This window comes from Varanus komodoensis, unplaced genomic scaffold (genome assembly GCF_004798865.1).
Source record: "Varanus komodoensis strain SLA01 unplaced genomic scaffold, ASM479886v1 scaffold3, whole genome shotgun sequence".
NCBI classification, from domain to species: Eukaryota; Metazoa; Chordata; class Lepidosauria; order Squamata; family Varanidae; genus Varanus; species Varanus komodoensis.
In genome coordinates this window covers 45,581-66,658 of record NW_025335761.1, presented here as the reverse complement: position 1 = coordinate 66,658, position 21,078 = coordinate 45,581, and the positions used below count along the sequence as shown (strand labels likewise).

The 21,078-nt window shown below is 39.6% G+C and overlaps 1 protein-coding gene across 1 annotated transcript in view; it reads left to right on the top strand.

Annotated features, from left to right (window-relative positions):
- The first annotated feature begins 1,959 nt into the window (after positions 1 to 1,959).
- Positions 1,960 to 21,078, top strand: part of PRMT3 (protein arginine methyltransferase 3) — a 46,946-nt gene continuing 27,827 nt past the window's right edge. Inside the window, exons 1-9 of the mRNA XM_044436869.1 lie at positions 1,960 to 2,073; positions 2,155 to 2,299; positions 3,733 to 3,815; positions 4,721 to 4,770; positions 6,462 to 6,564; positions 9,472 to 9,625; positions 11,492 to 11,630; positions 15,890 to 15,955; positions 20,052 to 20,173. Coding sequence (XP_044292804.1) covers positions 2,046 to 2,073; positions 2,155 to 2,299; positions 3,733 to 3,815; positions 4,721 to 4,770; positions 6,462 to 6,564; positions 9,472 to 9,625; positions 11,492 to 11,630; positions 15,890 to 15,955; positions 20,052 to 20,173 — 890 coding nt within the window. The 5' untranslated portion in view covers positions 1,960 to 2,045. The remainder of the gene's footprint in view (positions 2,074 to 2,154; positions 2,300 to 3,732; positions 3,816 to 4,720; positions 4,771 to 6,461; positions 6,565 to 9,471; positions 9,626 to 11,491; positions 11,631 to 15,889; positions 15,956 to 20,051; positions 20,174 to 21,078) is intronic.

The window sequence follows — 21,078 nt, the reverse complement described above, 5'->3', positions numbered from 1 at the left end:
CCAGAACAGCTGAAGTTGTTTTGTAGTGTTATTTCAGGAGTGTTTAACCCTCAAACACCCACTGTCTGAGCCATCCTCAACTGGGAGCTGAACAGGCATCCTGCCATTCATGGGCACCATGGCTTAACTAAGCTATAGCGGGCCCCAGTGATCCTGCAAAACCATGTCTGTGGATTGATTCACACAATTGCAGGGTGGTTAATAAGCATCATAGTGTTTTAATCATCTTGTGAGTGCTGGGAATTTTTTAGGGCTTGTTATGCTATACAGACCTGGAGAAGGTGGCTTGTTGCTGTGGCTCACAGACCCCATGGGCTATTTTAGGGGTTTGGGGTGGTTGTTAACCACAAGGTCATGCTGCTGGGGGAAATTAAGCTACTCCAGCTTATATTCAACTAGCACATGGGCAGTGTTGGGGATTTGAGTTGGGTGATTCATTCCCAAGTCCAACTTGAGTCATGTCACCAACTGAACTTGGACTCAAGAGTAACAAGCAAGTGACTTAAGTAGATATTTCTACTGTTTTTATGACCCAGTTGCTTCAGGGCTTACGGCTCACATCCAGATAGTGGCAGGATATCATGGTGCAGTCTCAGCAGAAGACATCTGTGATGGGCTGGAAAGCAGGCATGAATGGAGCAGAGGTGGTGGGAGGGAGAGATTTTCAAGGGGGTGGGGTCCGGATAGGGATTTTATTTGTTTAAATAAATTGTGGTTCAAGTAAAGAACTTCAATGCATCACTTAGAGAAGTACAGATGGGAACATGGGTGGGGGGGGGTTACAACTCTTCCACCCCCACACCACACTACCATCTCCCTTTTTTCTGTTAAAGTTGGCTCTTGACATTTGAGAAAACTTGAGACTTAGAAAATTTCTTGCAATGACTTGAGACTCCACTTAGGCTTGAAAGCCTTGAGACTTGACTAGAGACTTGGAGTAAAGGACTTGAACACATCACTGCACATGGGCAGAAAATAATCCCTGTCACCATCATGTGAACAAGGCCTGAATGTAGGTGTTTGGTGGAAAATTTATCAGTCACCACTACGTGCAAAGACAACCCAGGGATCAAAGAGTAGAGGGCAACTCCCTCCATTCCCTCCTGTCTCTTTCTCCTTCTCTTTCTAGACTCCCTGGGACCAGTCCAATATGTACACTTAAAAAGGCTTGAGCCCTAACCAAACACACATTTAACATTCCATTCCATTCCTATAGGTGTAGAGCATTCTGTCTCACTTATACTTTTCCTTCAGTGTCTGTGCCAAATCATTAATACATTAACCAAAACTGTGAAACCAATTAACTCCCCCACTAGATGTCATAGTATAATCTGACAGATGTGGAGAAAGTGGTGAGGGAGTAATTTTTCCCATAATAGTAGAAGCAGGGATCACCCCAAGAAACTGGCTGGTGAGAGCTACAGGGGTGCTAAAACAGAAGTTCTGCACACAATACGCAAACAAAGGACTTTACCAGCGTGAGATATAGTGATAGCCACCGTTTTGGATGGCTTTAAAACGGGAGTGGACGAATGCATGGGGGATAAAGCTATCACAGGCTGCTAGTCCAGATGGCTGTGTGCTCCTTCAGGTAATCGAGACACTATGCCTTCGCGTGCAGTTGCTGGGGAACATGGGCGAGAGGGTGCTTTGCATTCATGCCCTTCTTGTAGGTCTTCCGCGGGCAACGGGCTGGCCATTCTCATTGGTGACCTAAATGCTGGATTAGATGTCCATCGTGGCTCATTTTCCATTCTGATGACTTCCTAGTCCCGAAGAGCAGAACGGGACTGTTGGTGGCGACCTCGCTTCGCAGAGCTGCGGCCGCAACGAACAGTTACGCCTCCGCTCCTCCGCTTGTTCGGGCTCCATGAAGTTTGGCACCGTAGGCTCTCCGTACGCTTTCCTCCGCCCCGCTCACTCGCTTTCCTCTCCCATTGGCCAGCTGCCGGAACCACAACTCGGAAGTGTGTTCGCGCTCCACGTTGCACGTGGGTTCGCTGCGGCTGAGGAGCGTGTCCTGGTTGCTGTGGCGCCTCGCAGTGATGAGTTGCCGGGCAGCTGAGGCGGTCGGTAGGTCACCTCGCGTCCCGGAGGGTTCCCTGGCGAGGGTGAGCCTCGGCGGCGCCCACTTCTGTCCTCTCGTTATCGCAGGTGAAGTGCCGGCAGCGGAGGGGGGCGGTTCGGAGGATGAGCCTTGCTGGTCTGACAGCGGCAGTGAGAGCGCCTGGGAGGAAGACGACGAGGACCCCGAGTCGAGGGGACCCGCGGGGAGGGCCCGCTGCCTCTTCTGCGATAGGTTCGGGCCGACTTGTGTTTGGGGCCTTTGTGGGAGGGAGTGCCTCCGTCTCCAAGCAAGTACTGGAGCCTGAGAGTGGCTGTGCTGGCAGCTGCGTAATTTGCCGTCTTTTCTCCATGCTCCGCATTTCAGCGGAACCCGTGAAGTATTTTATTTAATGTATTGTGGCTTCAGTGTTGGGAAAATAGCTGGCTGCTAATGACACTATTGTGGTAATCAGATGTGTTAAAAGCTTGAGCATGGGAGTTGCAATATGATAATATAAACTGGAGTGATGAACTTTCAAATGAGGCACCACACAGTGAGTGAAGAGTACAGTCTGGAATGAGCATTAAGTCTGTCAGTTGGTGAACTTCTTTTGCATTTAATTGCTAATAGTTCCCACATCTACCAAAGCTTCCTGCCTCCTCGCTTCTTTTCTGTTAAATGGCAATATTTTCTCTTCTGAGGTGCTTGCTGTTTTCACCTAATGTTTAATTCACCGTTTGCATACTCTTAAACCCAGTATTACTAATTTTCTAATACACATAGGTCTCAACTTGTGCAGATAATGAGTCCCATGAAAAGGCCGCATTATTTGAATTCATGCTATTCAAGGTTATAATTCTATGTAAAATATGGTAATTGGTTCCAGCTCGATGGAAATGGGCTATGGCAAAATTTAAATATATGCTTTTATATGATTATTAATGAAATATTCTAGTAGAAGATAAAAATATACTCATAATTTAAATTAAGTGTCAATAAGCCACAGTAGTTATAGAGAGCATTGCTGTTGTACTCACTATTGAACTAGATACTTTGCACAATGTAATATAACACTAATGTAGTTCTTGCATGGCTTGGCAAACTGTCATTATAAATCAATATACTTAAAATACAATTGCTTTAATTGCACACTTATCCATTCAATGAACTGTCAAAAGGATAAAACCAGCCTCTTTTGTTTCTGCCTGAATCGCTGTGTTTTGTTTCACAAGCTTCTCCATAACATGCATGAAATAGAGGTGGATAAAGCCTTTTCCTTTAAAAAATTTTTTTCTTAGCTCCATGAAAAGGATGGAGCTGGAACTAGGGTAAACAGTCATAGAGTTCAGAGACAGGTGGAATGACCCTGAAGTAGCAGCATCTAAAACTCTAATGGTAACCTCAACTGTGTATGCACTAGCCTCACAGTAACTGGATTTTTGTTCGGTTTGTACAATTTGCACTAAATTGAGCATCACATTATTCAGGCTTATATTAAATATTACTGGGCTGTGATTGCCGAAATTACTGTAACTATGTCAGCTAGAATACCATGTACATACACGCACACATGAGGCTTGTGATCAGTCTGTTTCTCCATGCTGTTAAAAGCTGTATGCTGTTTAAAAGCTTGGTGTTGGCATAGCAGTGTATGCATAAAAAACCATTGTACTGTGTTTTCTAAGATTTTTCAGTTCAGCTGAAGATGCATTTTGCCATTGTACATCAGACCATGGATTCAATATTGGCATGTTGGCTCATAAACATAGTAAGTTTCTTTTTCCATTGTAAATCATTTTCTAGATAGTTTGCCACAAGTTTTCTTTGGGCAACAAAGAAACACAAAATTGGGCACTTGTAAAGCATTAAATTTTTCTTACCAAGATAGGCAAAGTAGATGTTGTTAACTGAATCTACTAATTAATTGTGAATAGCAAGACTGCTAGTATCGCTAGTGTCAAATGTTCTAAAGGCCCAAAGGACATGCACTGGGATGCAATTTAAAATTCTTTGTGCACAAAAGAAACATCACTTGAAAATGGATTGGTCATTGCCAGTTAGTGAATTCTGTGTATATACAGGAACTTGTTCCTGAGAAGCATTAACAAGAATTCCAATACAGTTGTGAATGGTGTCTATAATCTACCAAAGTTCTTGTGGAAGCAGGCAAGTTTCCAGTGTACAAAAATGTTGAAAGATATGAACCAATTAAAGCTCTTGTCTACTTTTTGCACTTCTCTATAGCTTTAGAATACTATGCCCATTTTTTAAAAGTTTATTTATGAATACAGTATGACCAGGGCTAGTTTATTTTTCTGTGAACAAAGTGATATGTTATTTGTGTCATACTGGAGTATGCTCTGAAATGTGGCACAGTTACAAAATTAAACTTACTCTTCAATTTTGGGAGTGAGAGCAAATTTAGCTTTTTAACAGTGTGATACTTTACACAGTTAAGTATTAGTCTTAAGTTCATTTTGGGTTCATAGACTTAGGTAAGCCCACCTAAGTTTTCGTTGGCTTAAAGATTGGCTGAAACTGACCTGAAGTCCAGTTCATAAGTAGTGACACAAAATAGAATATTGGGGAAAGTGCCCTAATATACGTGATAAATATATCAAAATACAGCTCAGTTTAGATAACTTAATTCTATTTTTTTCTTCCTTCTTTCAGGACTTGATTTCTATGGCTATATCAAGCTAGTGAACTTTATTAGACTAGAAGTAAGTTACCAAGTATTCTGTAAGTTGAAGAAGGCTAAAATTAAATAATATTTAGTTTTGTCTTATCATAAGCCTAGCAAAAGCAATTTGTTTAAAATTTAGCAATAAGCATCTGAGAAACAGCAACATGGTTTGTTTTAAACATACAATTCACGTCTGTGGCTTTCAGATTTAATTTGTCGTTCACAAAATATGTACGCATGAAATGTATTACATATAGATGTAGCTGTGAAACTAGACTTCCTTAGTATTCTGTCTCTGGTTTGGCACAAGGTTAGCTTTTGTTAAGGGCAGAAGCCAAGGAACAATTGCAGGAATAGCCACACTGAGTGATACTCTGAGAGCATGGTGCAGTGTTCATGGTATATAATGCTCTTCCTTTGGTTTGAGCTAAGGCCTACAAAAATGGGATAAATGAAACAGGATGACCTTGTTTCTGTAAATAAATTAAGTTAGACCAGTGGTTGGGAAAATACCCCTGAATTATTTTCAGTCTTGGATTATCATCTCAGAGAGAAGTCTTGGCAGCCGTAACAACTATCAAAAATTACGTCACTTTCTAAATCAGTTTGTCTGGTATATTAACAATATACTGGCATCACTTTGACTGTTTAGGCTTGTAAAAGGAACTCACCCTGTTCTGGGGTCCTGGGTATAGCTATGTAGCTGATAAAATGGTCATGCTGGTTTAGGCAAACCTTAAGTTTGTAAAGGTTTGATTACTGTAATGTTTCAATATGCATTCTTCTGCTGAAGTAAGCACCACAGAGTCAATTATGCAAACTTCTGAGGAAACATGCATAACATTTTCTGTTTGTCCATGCATATATTTGGTCTGTGTGCAGATTTGTTTAACATCAGTAGAAACTTTTGGGGGGAAGCTTTTTGAAAAATTAAGATTGTGATTACTTGTGACTTGACTGTGGCCAAAAAAAGAAAAAAGAAGGGGGGAAAAAACTTGCAAGAGTGCTGAAACTTAGAGGTGGGGAGAGGTGTTTAGGAATCTGTATGTGCTAAGATGTAAGTGTGGTTTAGTGGTTAAGAGTGCAGGAATGGGACTCAGGAGATCTGGGTTCTAGGCTCCACTCAGCCATGGAGCTCACTGGGTGACTTTGGGCCAGTCACAGCCCAACCTACCTCACAGGGGTGTTATTGTGAGGATGAGATTAAGAAGAGGAGAATATTGTAAGCCACCCTGGTTTCCTTGAATATAAAAAATAAAGATAGCAGCAGAAGGATAACAGTAGTATTGTTCGATTTAGAACACAGGGAGACAGCATATGAATTTTAGTATTTTAGTGAGGTTATTCTATTAGTACACCTGAAAACAACTGTAAGAAGTACAGCTTGTATGACTTCCACATGCAGTCATCTTCTGTTTGCATGTGAGTTTGCATTTTAATTTTTGTCCTTGTCTGATAATCAGTATAAATTAATTCTTTCAACAGTGCAGGATTGGCAGTACTGTGAATAATAGTTAATGTTTAAGCAGCAAGAGTAAAAATTAAGTTAAAAATGTTTCTGAATTTACTTGCCCAGATCCTTGGTTTTTACTGGTCGAAATTAAGCCTGGAGGCCAGAATTTTTTATCTGTTCTCTCCTTCAACAGTGGCTATGCAATAACGTAATTGAATAATTGAATAATTAATTACAAAAACATTATGAACTTTTCTGTTCAACTTTTATTTCAGAAACCAGCTGTAGAATATCTTTGCACTATCAGTTCTCCCTTTCCTTGGGAAGAAGAGAAATATTTGAAGCCTGCACTGGAAGACGATCTATTACTCCAGTTTGGTAAGGTTTCTTTTAATCTTAAATTTGTTGTCAGTCTTCATCAGTATAAACATTGTTGTGTGCTGATTGTTTATTCTTCTAAAGACTCTGCTTAAATATGATGTACCGAGTTAAGGGAAAAGACTTCTTGTATCTTCAAATGGAGATTATAGGCCTTAAATGTCTTGATTAAATTACTGCATAAAAATATGTATCATTTACAAAGTGAAAATGTGAGATGTTTAGGTCTTGCAGGGCAAGACATCAGACTGTGCTTGGTCATCAGGTCTAATGATTCATCACTTATGAAGAGTGTTCTGAGCTTGCGTAACAGAACTCTTTGTTATTTGAAAGTTCTGCTGAATGCTTAAATGGGTTAATTGTAAAATATCTGCCATTTAGGACTTGATCCTTGATAACTGTATTGATGTGGCATGTATCATGGAGACCCAGGCATAACTATCAAATTACAGAATCATAGAATCATAGAGTAGTAGAGTTGGAAGGGGCCAAGAAGGCAATCAGGTCCAACCCCCTGCTGTTGCAGATCACCAATTTACACCATTTTACTCAGGATATGTTCAACAGGATTCCATGTACAGCAGCACGTTCAACCTAGGGGACATGGAGTGGTGTTGGCAGTGGCATTGTCTCCCTGATCAGCTGCTCCTGTAGTCTTTGCCAAGTTTTTAGTATGTCTTTCTGAGGTTGGCTGTAAGATCAGGAATCTGCTGGTGCACTGCCCTGTTACCCAGTAGTTCCCCTACCTAACCCAGCCAGGATGCTCTCTGGTGATTTTGGAGTCTTCCAGACTGTTCTGAAGGATTTTAACATTCATACTGTAGCTTCCCGTGTAGGAACAGCTCAGGAATTAATAGCAACCGTGGTCATGACCCACACATTCATCTGAGCACAGCTTTGACTTGTTCTTTTCAAAAGGAAGAGGGTAATCCAGAAGTGGTGGAATTTTCTATACTTCTGCTGCAGTGAACGGACCACTAAGTAGTAGGTTACATTTGATTCATTTCAATTTGTGCAATGCATAGGCAAAATATTATGCACATAAGTAGCATATTTTAAGATTATGAATTCAACATTTTAAAAATTGGTTAACATTTCCTATGTAGAAAACAGGCTTGAAAAATTTGCCCAGTTTACAGATAGAGAATACTAGCAAGGCTGAGATTAATTCTATGGAGTGTGAGTAATTGACAGAAATCTGAGTCAAAATACCTATAGAACAGCAGATCAGTCAAGTAAAGTAAACCCTGAAGCCACAAGTTATAGATCAGCTTAATTCCTTGATCAAATGCTTTTGTGTTAAGTGTATAAATCAAGAGGCAGGATTGTCAGGGCAACTGAATCAGCCCAGCTTCTTATATCATTCTGAGGCCTGACCTACTGATGTTGACTTTCTCATGCAAAAGCATTAGCCATCATTCACAATAATTTTTGGAACAATAATGCAGCCTAGTGTGATCTAGAGTGTAAACACATTTATTGAGGTAAGAATGGATAAGGTCTGTGTACAGTAGGAAACCAACACTGAATACTTTTCAAACTGTTTGGTGTGTTTTGTACTCTTCCCTGCTATTGTTGGTTTACTTGAGTAGCTGCAGCCTCCAGCCTTGGGGATTTTTCAGAAATTAGGAAAGCTACATAGAATCTTTGATTTCAGGCTTTCACATCTCTAACTGGAGAGTCTAAAAGACTTTCCATAACCAAAACATTCTTGTATCCAGGTCCTTGGATCTCTGTTTCCTTCTCCAGCTCTCATTCTCCAAAACCAGGTCTGTTGAGAATGGGTAAAAATAAGTGTGAGCAAAAGCCAGTAGTATCCTGCTTGCTTAGCTACAGCCATGTCAGATATTTCACATGTTAGGGTGTAATTTCAGAAATACTGAAAGCTAAAGAGATGCTGCAGTTACCAATTTCCATGTATTTCAATAAGAGTTCAGTAGTGTGGTTTAGAAGACAGAATGTTGAAGTTTTTCAAGGGATCCCATTCAAATAGATGGTCAGCAACGAAGGTTACTTACTGTTCTTGAACATCACTGTATCTTTGTTCATTGTTGTGAAGGTAAAATGGGATACCCTCTTTTATTCTGTATATCAGCCTTCCCCAACCTGGTGTCTTCAGGTGTTTTGGGCTACAGCCTCCATCAGTCCCATACGGCATGGCAGGTATCATGGCTGATGGGGGTTGTCATTCAGTTGTAAGATACACTAACCTGTTTCTGAATATTTTGACTTTTGGAATTCACCCTACTTTTTCAAGACCATCCAAGGATCTTGAAAGTACATTGACCTTTGCCCAGTGCACTCCTAAAAAGTGAAGTGCTTTAAATGGGCAAACATAACCTTTCAGGCCAAAAGAATAGAAGATTCAAGTATACAGAATCTATTCTGCTCTATTACAGAATCAAAGTTGGAATCTGTTTGATATTTTATTGCTTCAAAATCATTGTTGTTGGAATCCAAAGAAAGGTATGGGCCATTTTTTCTGTTCAAGAAGGGGTTGGAGCTGTTTCTTAAACACCCACCGCCACACATATCTTGAATTGCAACTTGGCAAACCCATTTTGAAGTTGAGAGAGATCTCAAAAGCCATTCCATTTGATATGTGTTTTGGAGCTCAAAAAACTTAAAACAAAAACAGTACTAGTGATTATATTTAAGTTCATATCCAATATAGTTCTTTTGATTCTGGCCTTTTAAAAATTTCAGTAAGGAGGAAGTAATCTGAAAAAGTCCTTTGGTGGCAACAGTAAAATTGTGGATAATTTCATAAACTGATTTCATTCTGTATGCTTCCCTTTAGGCAGGCTCTACGTGCGCAGGACAGGCTATGAATTTCTTTGGATTCCAAATACTGGTATGTCTTAGTATTTATACAGTATTAGGCCAATTCTCTTGTTTTGTTTTCAGATATTGAAGATCTTCTGGAATCCAGCAATGCCTCGCATCTTAATGGGCTAACTGAAGCTTCACCCTGCCTTGAGCGCTTGAAGCATGCAGAGCAGAGAGCAGAACTGGCAGAAGCTGCATTGGCCAGAGTCCAGGACGATCTTCAGAAAATGAGGTACATTTTTGACCAGAGATCTTTTGTGTCAGAACCTTAGTTTGCAACAAACTTATAGGCATGAGATTAAAATATTTTTATGATAGTGATTGAGGCCACTAGAAACTGATATGTCATTTTCACTGATTATAGAGAGGGTAGTTGGCTCCTTATGAAATGTAGCAGGCCTGGGTGTCTAGGTTTTTAAAATGCCTGCTTTGCTTGGCATTAAAGTCCAGTTGTTACAGTATCACAATAGAGCCTTAGTCAGCGTTCCTCTGACCCTGACAGTCTGCTTTCATGAAGCTAATGAGTTTCCCCTTCTCTGATATTAAGATGGGACAAGGACCCATGCACATTGCAAATCTGTAGCCTTGAATGTCCCTTTTCAGGCATTACTATGGCCTGTGCTTTGATGTCAGACAGAGAGGAATCTTGGCCATCCGGTCAGGAATATTCCTTACTAGTTCACTGTACTCCATTATTTCTTAGCACCTGTGTAAGTACATCGAAATCTGTACACATACACACATTACAATACCATAAGTCTGTAATGTAGAAAAGCTGGTTGCTTTCTTTGTGCTCTGGTTCAGACTGTTTTCGAGGGGGATTCTGAACGCAGCTGACTCACCTTGCAGAGGTCCCTGCTGCACTGAGTTAAGAGGCGTGCTGCTAAATGTTATGGAAGTGTAGCTATCTTGTTTGGATATTATTACAATAATAAATAATGTCCTCCTTAGTAAACCTGGAGTTGGCATATCACTTTCTGGAAATCTTAAAAAAAAACCCTTCTGAATTTGGTCACAATGAGTTTCCCTGAAGAAAGACTAACTGAGGTCCAAAATGTTGGAATTGCATATTTTTGTGCAATAAAACAACCCATTTACTTATTCTACTGCTTTTTGCTGTTTTGGTAAGGTACCTTCTTGTTAAGGGTGTCTGTACTGTATTATCCACAGCACATGGTTACTTTATTTTTCCCAGCTATTATTCCTACCTGTCTCCCTGAAAAACTCCAAAACCACCTCAACTTGAATTCTGGTGGGAGAATACATTTTGCAATGTAATTACCTTTAACATTTTCCAATATTGATAGTGTTTGGTGCTAAACTGGGTTTCTCTGGCACAAAACGCATGGAGCCCTGAAGATGTCTTGAATTGCTCTATCCAAAATAATGATCTGCTATTAAATTTTCTTTGCAGCAGTAGCTAGATGTTAGAAAACAATTATATGCACCAAAGGCATGTTAAAGGGAATGTTGAAGAGAATGAGTAAAGCTGTCAACTTTTTACTGGATACTGTGATCACTTTTTAAAAGCATGCTACTGTTTTAATGGCTGCTTTTTCCCTTAGTCAGTTGCATGTCCTTGAAAGGTCATTATTTTCATGTTCATTCCTAACTTTCTTTAGGATTGAATTGGCTTCTTCATAGAGGACCTAGACAATAGTCTTTTAAAAGTCCAAGTCTTTTTGTGTCAGTTGGAATCTGTATCCCTGGTTTCTGTGCTATTTGAATGTATTTTAATAGCACCTTTCAAAATGTCCTTGTTATATATATCCACACTTCACCATAATTGTAATCTTTCATGATTGATGAATGAAGGCCTTTATCTCAAATGCAGCTTATGAAAACAGTAGGTTAGGACCCCAAATTTCAGTTTCCCATAATCTGAAATGCGGAAAATTGCTGATGCTGAAATGCACAGAGAATATCAAACTCTTACATAATAGCTTTCTGTGCAGCAGCCAACAGAGGGAGCTTTAGCATGCTTGAGATTCAAGATCGCTTTATGAAACCTGTGTGTTTGTTCTCCATGCACTTGTCTGCATTTTTTGCTAATGGTCCCATTAATGTGTCTCAAGAGTATGTTTCAAATTGATTACAGACAATTTGCTCAGCATTTTGTGATGAACAGTGAAGTCAGAAGTGGCACAGCCAGTGCCATTGCAGACCTACGGGAGGATGAGGAGGATGTTTACTTCAGCTCATATGGGCACTATGGGATTCACGAAGAGATGATAAAGGTTAGGAAATGAACACAAGCACGTCTTTCTCGCCATAAAAGCAAGGCTGTTTGTCCATAAGTATACTGCAGTGGAGCTGCATTTTTAACCCTGTCCATACTTAACTGGTGGCTATTCTAGCAAAAACTAAGCTGAAAAATACAATAAAAACAAGGAGAAAGCCAACACAAATAAGGACCAGGTACCAATGACTATGCTTGTCCTGTCCTTGCATTGTCTGGATAATAATTCCTAAAGCTTGCTGGACACTTGTCAAGTGGGACTCAGTGTGGTGTCAAGGGGTTCAGCCAGGATTAAGCATTTCCAACTCATTTTGTTCCAATAATCTTAAGATACTTTCAATATAATTCCTTCCTACTCATGTAGCTGGGGTGGAACCTTGTCCTTATGTAGAAATAGAGTTATATTCCATGTTCATCTAACTTAAGTTCCATTTGTTTCAGCTAGGAGTCGCATTGGGTGCAGCCCAAACAATTGCATTAATAGATTTGAACTACTGAGGTACTTTAAAAATGTTAATCATAAATGGAATCCATTCATAACTTTGTCAGAAATGCTGTTATGCCCAAGAATAAATAAACATCAAGGTGCTCTCAAGTGATCTGAAAATTAGATTATGATTCCTCTAAGGCCTGTGTCTCTTTGTCTCACTTTGATCTTACTTGTGGATTTCCAGGCTAGGAGCTGCACTTTATGTATAATTAAAAGGAGAAATTCTGGAAAGCAGTACATTTTAGATGTCTTGATATTGGATTTTGCTTAGTGCAAGCCTAAAGTAATTGATCCTGGAATTCAGTACCTAAGATCGTGTATCTGTCAGGTTTCCTTGGGTTTCTGTCTTGATTGGTGACAACATTTGCATTTTGTGACATCTGTGCACTCAATTAATGACCAAACGGACAATAAACCATGGTGGAGGTGACAATAAACAGTGCCTCAGGCTAAGTGGTGGGAGATTTTTGACACTTCCTGTATAGCAAGGATGGGAAATCTATAGCTCAGAACTCCCATTAGACTGAGCCAGCATAGTCAGTAGCCAGTGATGATGGTTGTTGTAGACCATCAATATCTGAAGGTCCATAGGTCCTGCACCCTGCTATATAGGAACCATGCTTGGTCAGGAACTGAGGTATCGATGAAAAACTGCCAATTCTGGTGGCTTTTCAGAATATATACTGTAGTGTCTTCAGAAAATCTTGAAACAGAAGAATCCGACATCTTGATTACCCATTAAGTCAACATGAAGTGCCTGAATGCTGTCTTATTAGACCTTCAGCCATCTAGCTCAGCAATATATACATGGGAGGGAAAGTATCAGACCTGGGAGCCAAGCCTGGCTTTCCTGTGGTCTGAACCTGCCCCTTAGGGGCCACACATTCTGTTCCTCACTTCAGCCTCTTTCACCTCTTTGGTGGTTTCTTGGAATCTGTGCGGTTCTCTTCCCCCCATTTTTAAATGTTGAAATGCTTCTTCCATGGATTAGATACTAGTAGTAAAAGATTTAAGTGACAGTATGTTGGTATTTCTTACACTGTTACCTGTGGCCCTTTTGCCCTTCTCACCACTGGAATTAAATTGAATTGAATTTGGCCCTTGAGTTGAAAGTTCCTAGCATCAGCCTGCAGTGACTGGCCTTGTATCTTCAGTGTTTCAAGTGTCTTTTGTACACTTACTTGGAAGTGCTGGGAATTGAAGCCACCCGCAATCTAACATCTGATACTGGATTGGCTCTACTGACGTTTGTAAGGGAATTGTTCCTGTAGAGCCATATATCATTAGAGCTTGGCAAGCATCTTCAGTTCTCATGTGAGCATCTTTTTTGGCTTTAGGATTATTCTGGAATAAATTTTTGAAGTACCAGCTGAAAGGTATGGGAAAATACCATCTTGTGCTTAAGTATTTTGCCATTTTTATTTACTGTAAGGGTGCAAATTGGCTTGTTCTAAGTTTTTATCCTAAAAAGAATTGTTTAACTTCTTGAATATTATTACTGCAATGAAACAGAGGAAGAAGTGGTGAGAAAAGGAGCTAACAGTGCCCAAATAAATGAGTGGAGCTTTTTTGAGCAACCGTGCATGTAGTGAAGACAGCAGTTGGAAATCTATTGATTAAGTTTAGGCAGCAGCAGTAGTGAGGTAAGAAGTGGGAAAATGTTACAGTTGACCGCTTTTGTGACTGACAAAGACTTTTGATTTTAAGTAGTCTTCCGCTAACAGTGTTGAAAGAAAGGAACACAAAATATTAGTTGCTTCTCAATTCCACATAGCTACTTAAAAGTTTGCAGAAAACAATACTGGAGTGTTTTAAAAGGACATAAATATTGATATCCCACTCGTTGTCCATCCAAATTGGGTACTAAGGGTTGCTCACAATAATGAAACAGCCATTCAGAATTCACAAAGGCCATTGTGAAGTTGTAGAACTTTCTGTGCTAAGTTCTACATTTAGTTTTGGGTAGCACTGGGAAAGATTCCTCGCTTCAGCTCTGGAGCCGGGCTGTGCTGAGCTGGACCTGTTTGGCTGATTTGGCATAAAAATATTGCCTTGACTTGGTAGTGTGCACCTCACATAACACACGGATACAGCTAGCAGGCAGGTTCATATAGAAAGAACTGACCCTTCTATTTAAGTTCCAAATTGTTGATGTTTCTAAAGTTAATTTAATTTTCATTTATAATTTTATTTGAGAGACAGTGTGGTGTGGTGGTTAAGAGTGTGGGACTGGGACTCAGGTGATCCTGCTCAGCGATGGAGCCAACTGGATCATCTTGGGCCAGTCACAGACTCTCATCCTAACCTACCTTACAGGGTTGTTGTGGGATAAGATTGAGAATAGCAGGAGGAGAATAGTATAAGCTGCTTTGAGTGCTTTAAAAGAAAAGAGGTTCACTATAAGTCTGATTGATCTGTTGTAATCTCTAAAACGGGTCTCAAACTCAACTTAGCTGGGGGCCGCTGGAAGTGGAGTCTGGGTGAGGCTGGGCCGCATCAAGGATTCCACCACTGCGGTGGTGGTGGGCCGCTCATCCCGCAGCTGGCCCGGGCGCTGCCGGTGCTTTGAAGGCCGCAGGGCCCCTCTCCGTGCCCCGCCCGTCCCGGCAATTGGCCTGCAGGCCGCGAGTTTGAGACCCCTGGTCTAAAGTAACCTTTTCACGTTGCTTTGTGAAATTCTAGTTCAAAAATGTAATCTTGAAAGGACACAGATATGTTCACCTACCCTAGGTTTTGCATTTCTAAACTTTACTTCTGCAATGTTAGCTGCTGCAGAGAATTATCCTCCCGTCCTTTTGGTATTGTATCTAGTGGTGCAGTGTCCAATTTGTATGCAAACAGAGGCTCTTACCTTTTTTTAGTGTTCTCTTTGTGCTTTATACTTTTTTTTAAAGCTGTCATAAGGAGCTAAAAATAAAATCACGAGTGCTGTATTTCTTGGCATTGCTGATTGGCTCCCTAGCTATTTGCAGGAGGAGTAAAGCATATGGCTTGCTGGCAGTTTCTCTCCCTGCCTACGCATATTGAAAGGAATGATGTTAGTTGGCTGCTAAGATAAGTTACACAGCCAGCTCACGTTCAGATGTTTTACATCTATTCAGGTGCGCAAACTGGAAAACCACCAATACTTTCTAGTCATGCTGACTAAACATAAGAGGCTTTTTTTTTTTGAACTTGGCATATTATGAAGTGGCTTGCACAGCTTCTGAGAGACACTTGGCTTTGTAAGCTTCTGTGGCTGCAAACAAGGTTGTTCCTTATGAATAGCATGCTATGCTACCTAAACCTAGTCTTACTTAAAATGCAGACCTTATTTACTTTGATTTGATAGTCATGGCCAAACCCTAGAGAGATACCAAAATCTAAGAATATTTGTGTTGGACTTCACTGATATTTCAGTGTTTTTGTTCACTAATATGGTGTTCGAAAAATTAGGAAACACGTTAGGGACTGTTAGGTACAGCCATGTTGGCTATTTCCCTATGAGCAGCAGCAGCAACAACAAACCCAACTATTTTATCTTGGTATATTAGGATGTCCATATTTTATTCATACTCAGTATCATACTTTTCCAGTGCTGCTTAAAAGATTATATAGAAAATTAATCAGCCACATCTTGAGCAAAATATGAACAAAGAAAAATTCACGTGCCTGAAAAATGCTTAATTTTTGTTTGGCTTGTTTGGTAAAGATAGGAGTGAGGTGGCTAACATTTTATGGTGCTGTCATTCTACAATAAATTTTTCTGGAAATTATTTTTTTAATAGGATAAAGTACGCACAGAAAGCTATCGTGACTTCATATATCAAAACTCCCACATCTTTAAAGATAAGGTAAGTGGGTCAGTTTAATGTTCTTGCAGTATATGACTCTCTAAGGTAATAAAAGCCTCTTGGATTGGATTCTTTCTATAATTCAGGGAATCATGCTTTGGTGGAGCTTTGATTCAATGCACTTGGTTCCTATTACACGGAGAGCATCATTCAGCTGCTGGAGGGTGTAGAGAACTGATAAGAGAAATGCAGATGAGCACTGTCATTGTTCAAGTGTACTCTCTTGAGTGTTCATTAATTATGATGACATGGTTTTGTTGAGCCTTTCTTTGTCTGCTCCTTTTAATTGGCATCTGAAGTAGGTGCACGTGCACTTATATACGGTAATTCAACGGAATTTCTAAGCTGTGTCTTGCATGATAAAAGCATCATGAAGATCCTGTAGGAATTAGGTTCTGGAAAGAGTTCAAACCCCATTGTTGTTTTGACTGATACCTATATAAATTAGGCCTTACTAGGCAGTTTATAAAAACTCATTGTTAGTGAGGTCTTTATTTTCTGGGGACTTTATTTTGCTCTATATGAAGCAACTGTGGAACAAGGATAAGTGATTGGAGAGGAGAAAGCTATAAATATATGTTGCAATCTTAGCTTATCTTTTCCCCTGATCCCAATAGCACATATATGTGGAAGGAACCCACTGCAGGCCTTCTCCACCCTTTCCCTGCTGGCCCTTTGCCAAGCGCACATTTATTTATTTATACTGTCCAATAGCCCCAACTCTAGTGCCTGATCCTTCCTAATCATGGAAGCTAAGCAGGGTTGGGCCTGGTTGAAATCTGGATGGGTGCCTAAATGTTGTGAATTGTCCAGAGAGCCTCAACTATGGGCAGTATACAAATGTAATGTGGTGGTGATGTTTTAAACAACACATTGCATTGAGCTGTTACATTGCAGTGTGCCCGTCCACACTTACCTTGCAGAAATTTGTTGGTGCTACTGTTCCTCAGCAACTCATTTGGCTGTTTTTTCCCTTCTAGACATGCAAAATACCTTCCTATGCTAGATCTACAGATTATGACTGGCTTTGCAGCCAAACAGGAATGTGTTGAGAGGACCCTGCCTTTGTCCTTGGATAAGGAGTAGAGCTTTGTTCCTGATCTTGTACTGTGTCTCTGTGTGAAGTAACGGATTGTACCCTGTTCCCATCCCTTTGAAGCCAGAGAGCGGCAGGGATCATCTCTGTAGCTGCATGAGACTGTGGCTGCTATCCCAGTCCACTTCTACAAATCCCCATGCTTTCATTTTGCAAGCTTTGCAAAATACTGCTAAATAGAAATGTGTGGACAAGATCCAACAGCAATCCATTGTACCTTGCTGGCCAGCTTCATAGCTCAAAAAGATGATTACTTGGATCCAGATATGTATTGCATGAGTGGAAAAGCTCTTCCACTTGTGGAAGGCAGTCTTGCTTAATTCTCTTGGTTTTCCTGCCTGGGTAGAATCCCCGCCTACCTACTCCTTCCTACTCCTCAGGGTCTGCTTTAGTAAATGGTGGAGTGCACAGGGAGCTGTTAATGTGGGAAGAGAACCCAGGAAATGACCTTTTGCACTAGCAGAGTTTCAGTCTGCATCCAACCAGTAGAGTAATGTGAATTGTGAAGCATGGGGAACTGTGGATATAACAAGGCAAAGCAAGGAAATGCCTGCCATTTGAGGTATTTTTTGATGGGAACTAATGTCTCGCCATCTAGACAATTGTGCTCACAGCAACTGGCAATGCATGGCTTCTGAGATTGTACCAGCTGTGTGAAGGAAGTGTAGGAAAACTAGATATGACATTAGCAATGTGGACCCTTTTATGCTTGTGGCTCCCAACTAAATGATGGGTACAAAGCACAGTCCAACATTTTGACTGAAGATTTGACCCTAACCCTATCCCACAAACCAGTCATGGGTAGGACAAAACTGTTTTCTGTTCTTGGCAAGTATATTGTGGTGTGTACAACTGAGATAGCGAAATACAGAAGTTTAAGTTCTAAAATAAACAAGCTATGGTGGATAAATAATCTTAATATTGCATTTATTTGTAGTTAAAAGTACCTTTGTTTTGCAGTTTGCAGTTACCTTATTAAAAATAAGTTACCTAATTTTAAAAAGTTATTTAATATGTTACCTTGTTTAAAAACTGTACAAAGCTAGACAGTTGTGCTTATTTTAATTATCTATTACTTTGAAAACAAATCAACAGCCTTGGTAACTTTAAATATTTAAAAGCTGTCTATACTGACTCAGAATTGTGTTAAATATTTTTATGACACTTTGTCGCCACAGCATCTTTTAAACAGAATTTTTATTAACATTAAAGGTGAGTTAACTTTAGGATGGAGAACTTACCTGCTTTTACAGATGGTAACAATTGTGGCACTTCTTTTCTAATATATGCGGCCCCATTAAAATTTAAATGTTCTTGGGGAATGTGGTGCCCTAGTTTTCTATGATGAGCCAGTACATCTCTGTGACTAAATCTGTTCATGTACAAACAGAAAGAAGGAAAATTAAAAGTGGCAACTCTTTCCTTGTATTCAGAATTATCAAATAATGAGCAGATTTACTCCCAGAGTTGTTAAATACACAAGTGCATGTGAAGGTAGTGATGTGGTTATGAAATTAGAGAGGTTTTGCTTTTCAGTTACAAATTAGGTTGCTGGCATTTATGTTGCCTTCTGCTTCAAATGTGCACTCTTACTTTTTCCTTCCCATTCATGCTGGAGCACAAGAGAGGCAATTGACTCCATTTCCATTTTTCATCCAGAGAGCTCTAAGATTAACCACCCTGAGAGCTTCAGCTAGTGGGCAGTATAGAAAGAAAATTAATAATGAGGATGATAACTTCTTTTGCCCACAGTTTGTAGAAAGTCGCTCTATCCTATTTTGTTTAAAGATTTTTTTTATACTTTCCAAGCAAAAACACTGTTTCCTATGTCAGGACTCTGCTGACATGTTGTTACTGATCTGACATAAATTATCATTAGCATTGCCACGTTGCCATTCAGAAATGTGAGGCAAAATGTTTAGGGATTTCATGAGGTTAATAGGAGAAAATTGAATGTAATTTTAAATCTGTCAGCCAGCATCTCCCTTCTATTTTCCCAAAAGTCAGTCTTTATCTTGCTTCTCTAGCGACCTTAACTGACAGATGGCCAGGTGAAATAGGTTGTTATGCCTTTTGCATGACATCAAGTCAGGAGTATTGCTTCTATATTATGATATTTGATGCAGAAATACTTGCTGGAAACCTGCACTCTAAGTCCATAAGAACCATAGATAGCAGATACAAGAACAGCAACTTTTAAGAAATGGAGTGGGCTACCATTTATATATTGGAATGAGTAAATAATAAAACCATATTTTGACAGTAAGATAAGCTAATCAAGGCATTTAAGCATGTTGTAGTCATGGTCTTTAATCCAAATGTTTAGGTACCAGCAGATTTTTCAGTACTGATGTTGATCTTAAATATACACTTAGTAGTATACTGTTGTCAATGAACTGCTTTTGTTACTTCCAATCCAACTTGCTTTCTAATAAAAATTAATAAACAGTATTACTAATTTTTTATTTTATTAAAAGTAATAAAATATTATCATAGACTTTTCTGTGTCAAATGTGTACATGAAACAAAATGAAATGAAAAATTACTGATGAAACTATATTGAAAAAAATAGGGTTTTTTATTACAGAAATGTAAGTAATACCACTGGAATACATTTGGTGCTGAACATCAGGTGTTGCCACTCTGAGCAATTGTGCTTGAACTCTTGTGTGTCCAATTATGTGACCATCTTGTAGATTTTTCCCCTTCATTCTTGCAAGTTCAGTTGGTATTAAAATAATGAAATGTGAGTACTGGAAATAACCAACTGCGTGTATGTATGTACATGTGTGTGTTCTAATCTTAACTTGATAGAAGAAATTGCAAGGTATCTTTCCTTTACCATCCAGCAAATGAATGTAAGTTTGTCCACCTTAGAATTTACTCATTATGTTTCGTACATTTTCTGGGAAAAAACTTTAAATTGAACTTTTCATTATTGCTTTGAAAATCATCTAACTTTGCACTAATAATGACTCCGTCCTTCCTTCCTTCTGCTAGATTGTCCTGGATGTTGGTTGTGGAACTGGAATCCTCTCCATGTTTGCTGCAAAAGCTGGTGCAAAACAGGTGATAGCAGTGGACCAGTCTGAAATTCTCTATCAGGCAATGGACATCGTTAGGTAGGAAAACTTCAGATACTGTCTTAAATGAACAACATATTTTGAAATAAACCCAGGGAGTCAAAGCTAGGTTTACTATGTTTGAGTATAATAATTCACCCAGCTCCATAGGGACATGAAAAATTTCTGTGCTCCTTTCCTGTCCTTACATAAACTAGGCACTTTGTGAAGTGGTATCTTTCTGAATCCCCCACAAACTCATGTGATAACACCAGGTTCTAATATTATGTGAGAGAGATAAACATGTTTCCCTATGCAGTTCCCTGCAACATGCATAGTTTTGTACACCTTTTTCTCCCCTTACTATTTTTCTAAGTTGAACAGTCCCAGATCTTATAAGCTTTCCTCATAGGCAAGTTAAGGTCAGTCCTTTAAACATTTTGATTGCCCTTGTTTTCTATCTCAGTGACATTCTTTTTTAGGTGCTGTGAACTGTGTGTGGTATTTTAAGTGTGATTGCATCACAGATTTGTGTGAGGACAATATGATATATTTTTATTTGTAATTTTTTCCAGAATTATGCCCAACTTGGCATTTGCCTTTTTCACACTAGGTTGACAATTCTTACTGAGCTTTCATTCCATAGCATTCCCAGTATCTCTTTCTTAGTCTGCTACTGACAGCTTGGTTGCCATGAGTGTACATATAAAATTGAGGTTTGTTGCCCCAGCATTCATCATTTTATATTTGCTTACACTAGACAATATTTGTCATTTAAATACCTATTCTCTCAGTCAGAAGAGGTCCTTCTAGTGCTCTTTACAATCTCTTTGGTGCAGTGGTTAAAAGTGCTGCACTGAGAATTGGGAGATGGCGCTTACAGTCCATACTCACAGTGAGGCTCACCAGGTGACTTTGGGCCAGAAATGGACTTTCATTCTAACTTATGTCACAGGGTTGTTATG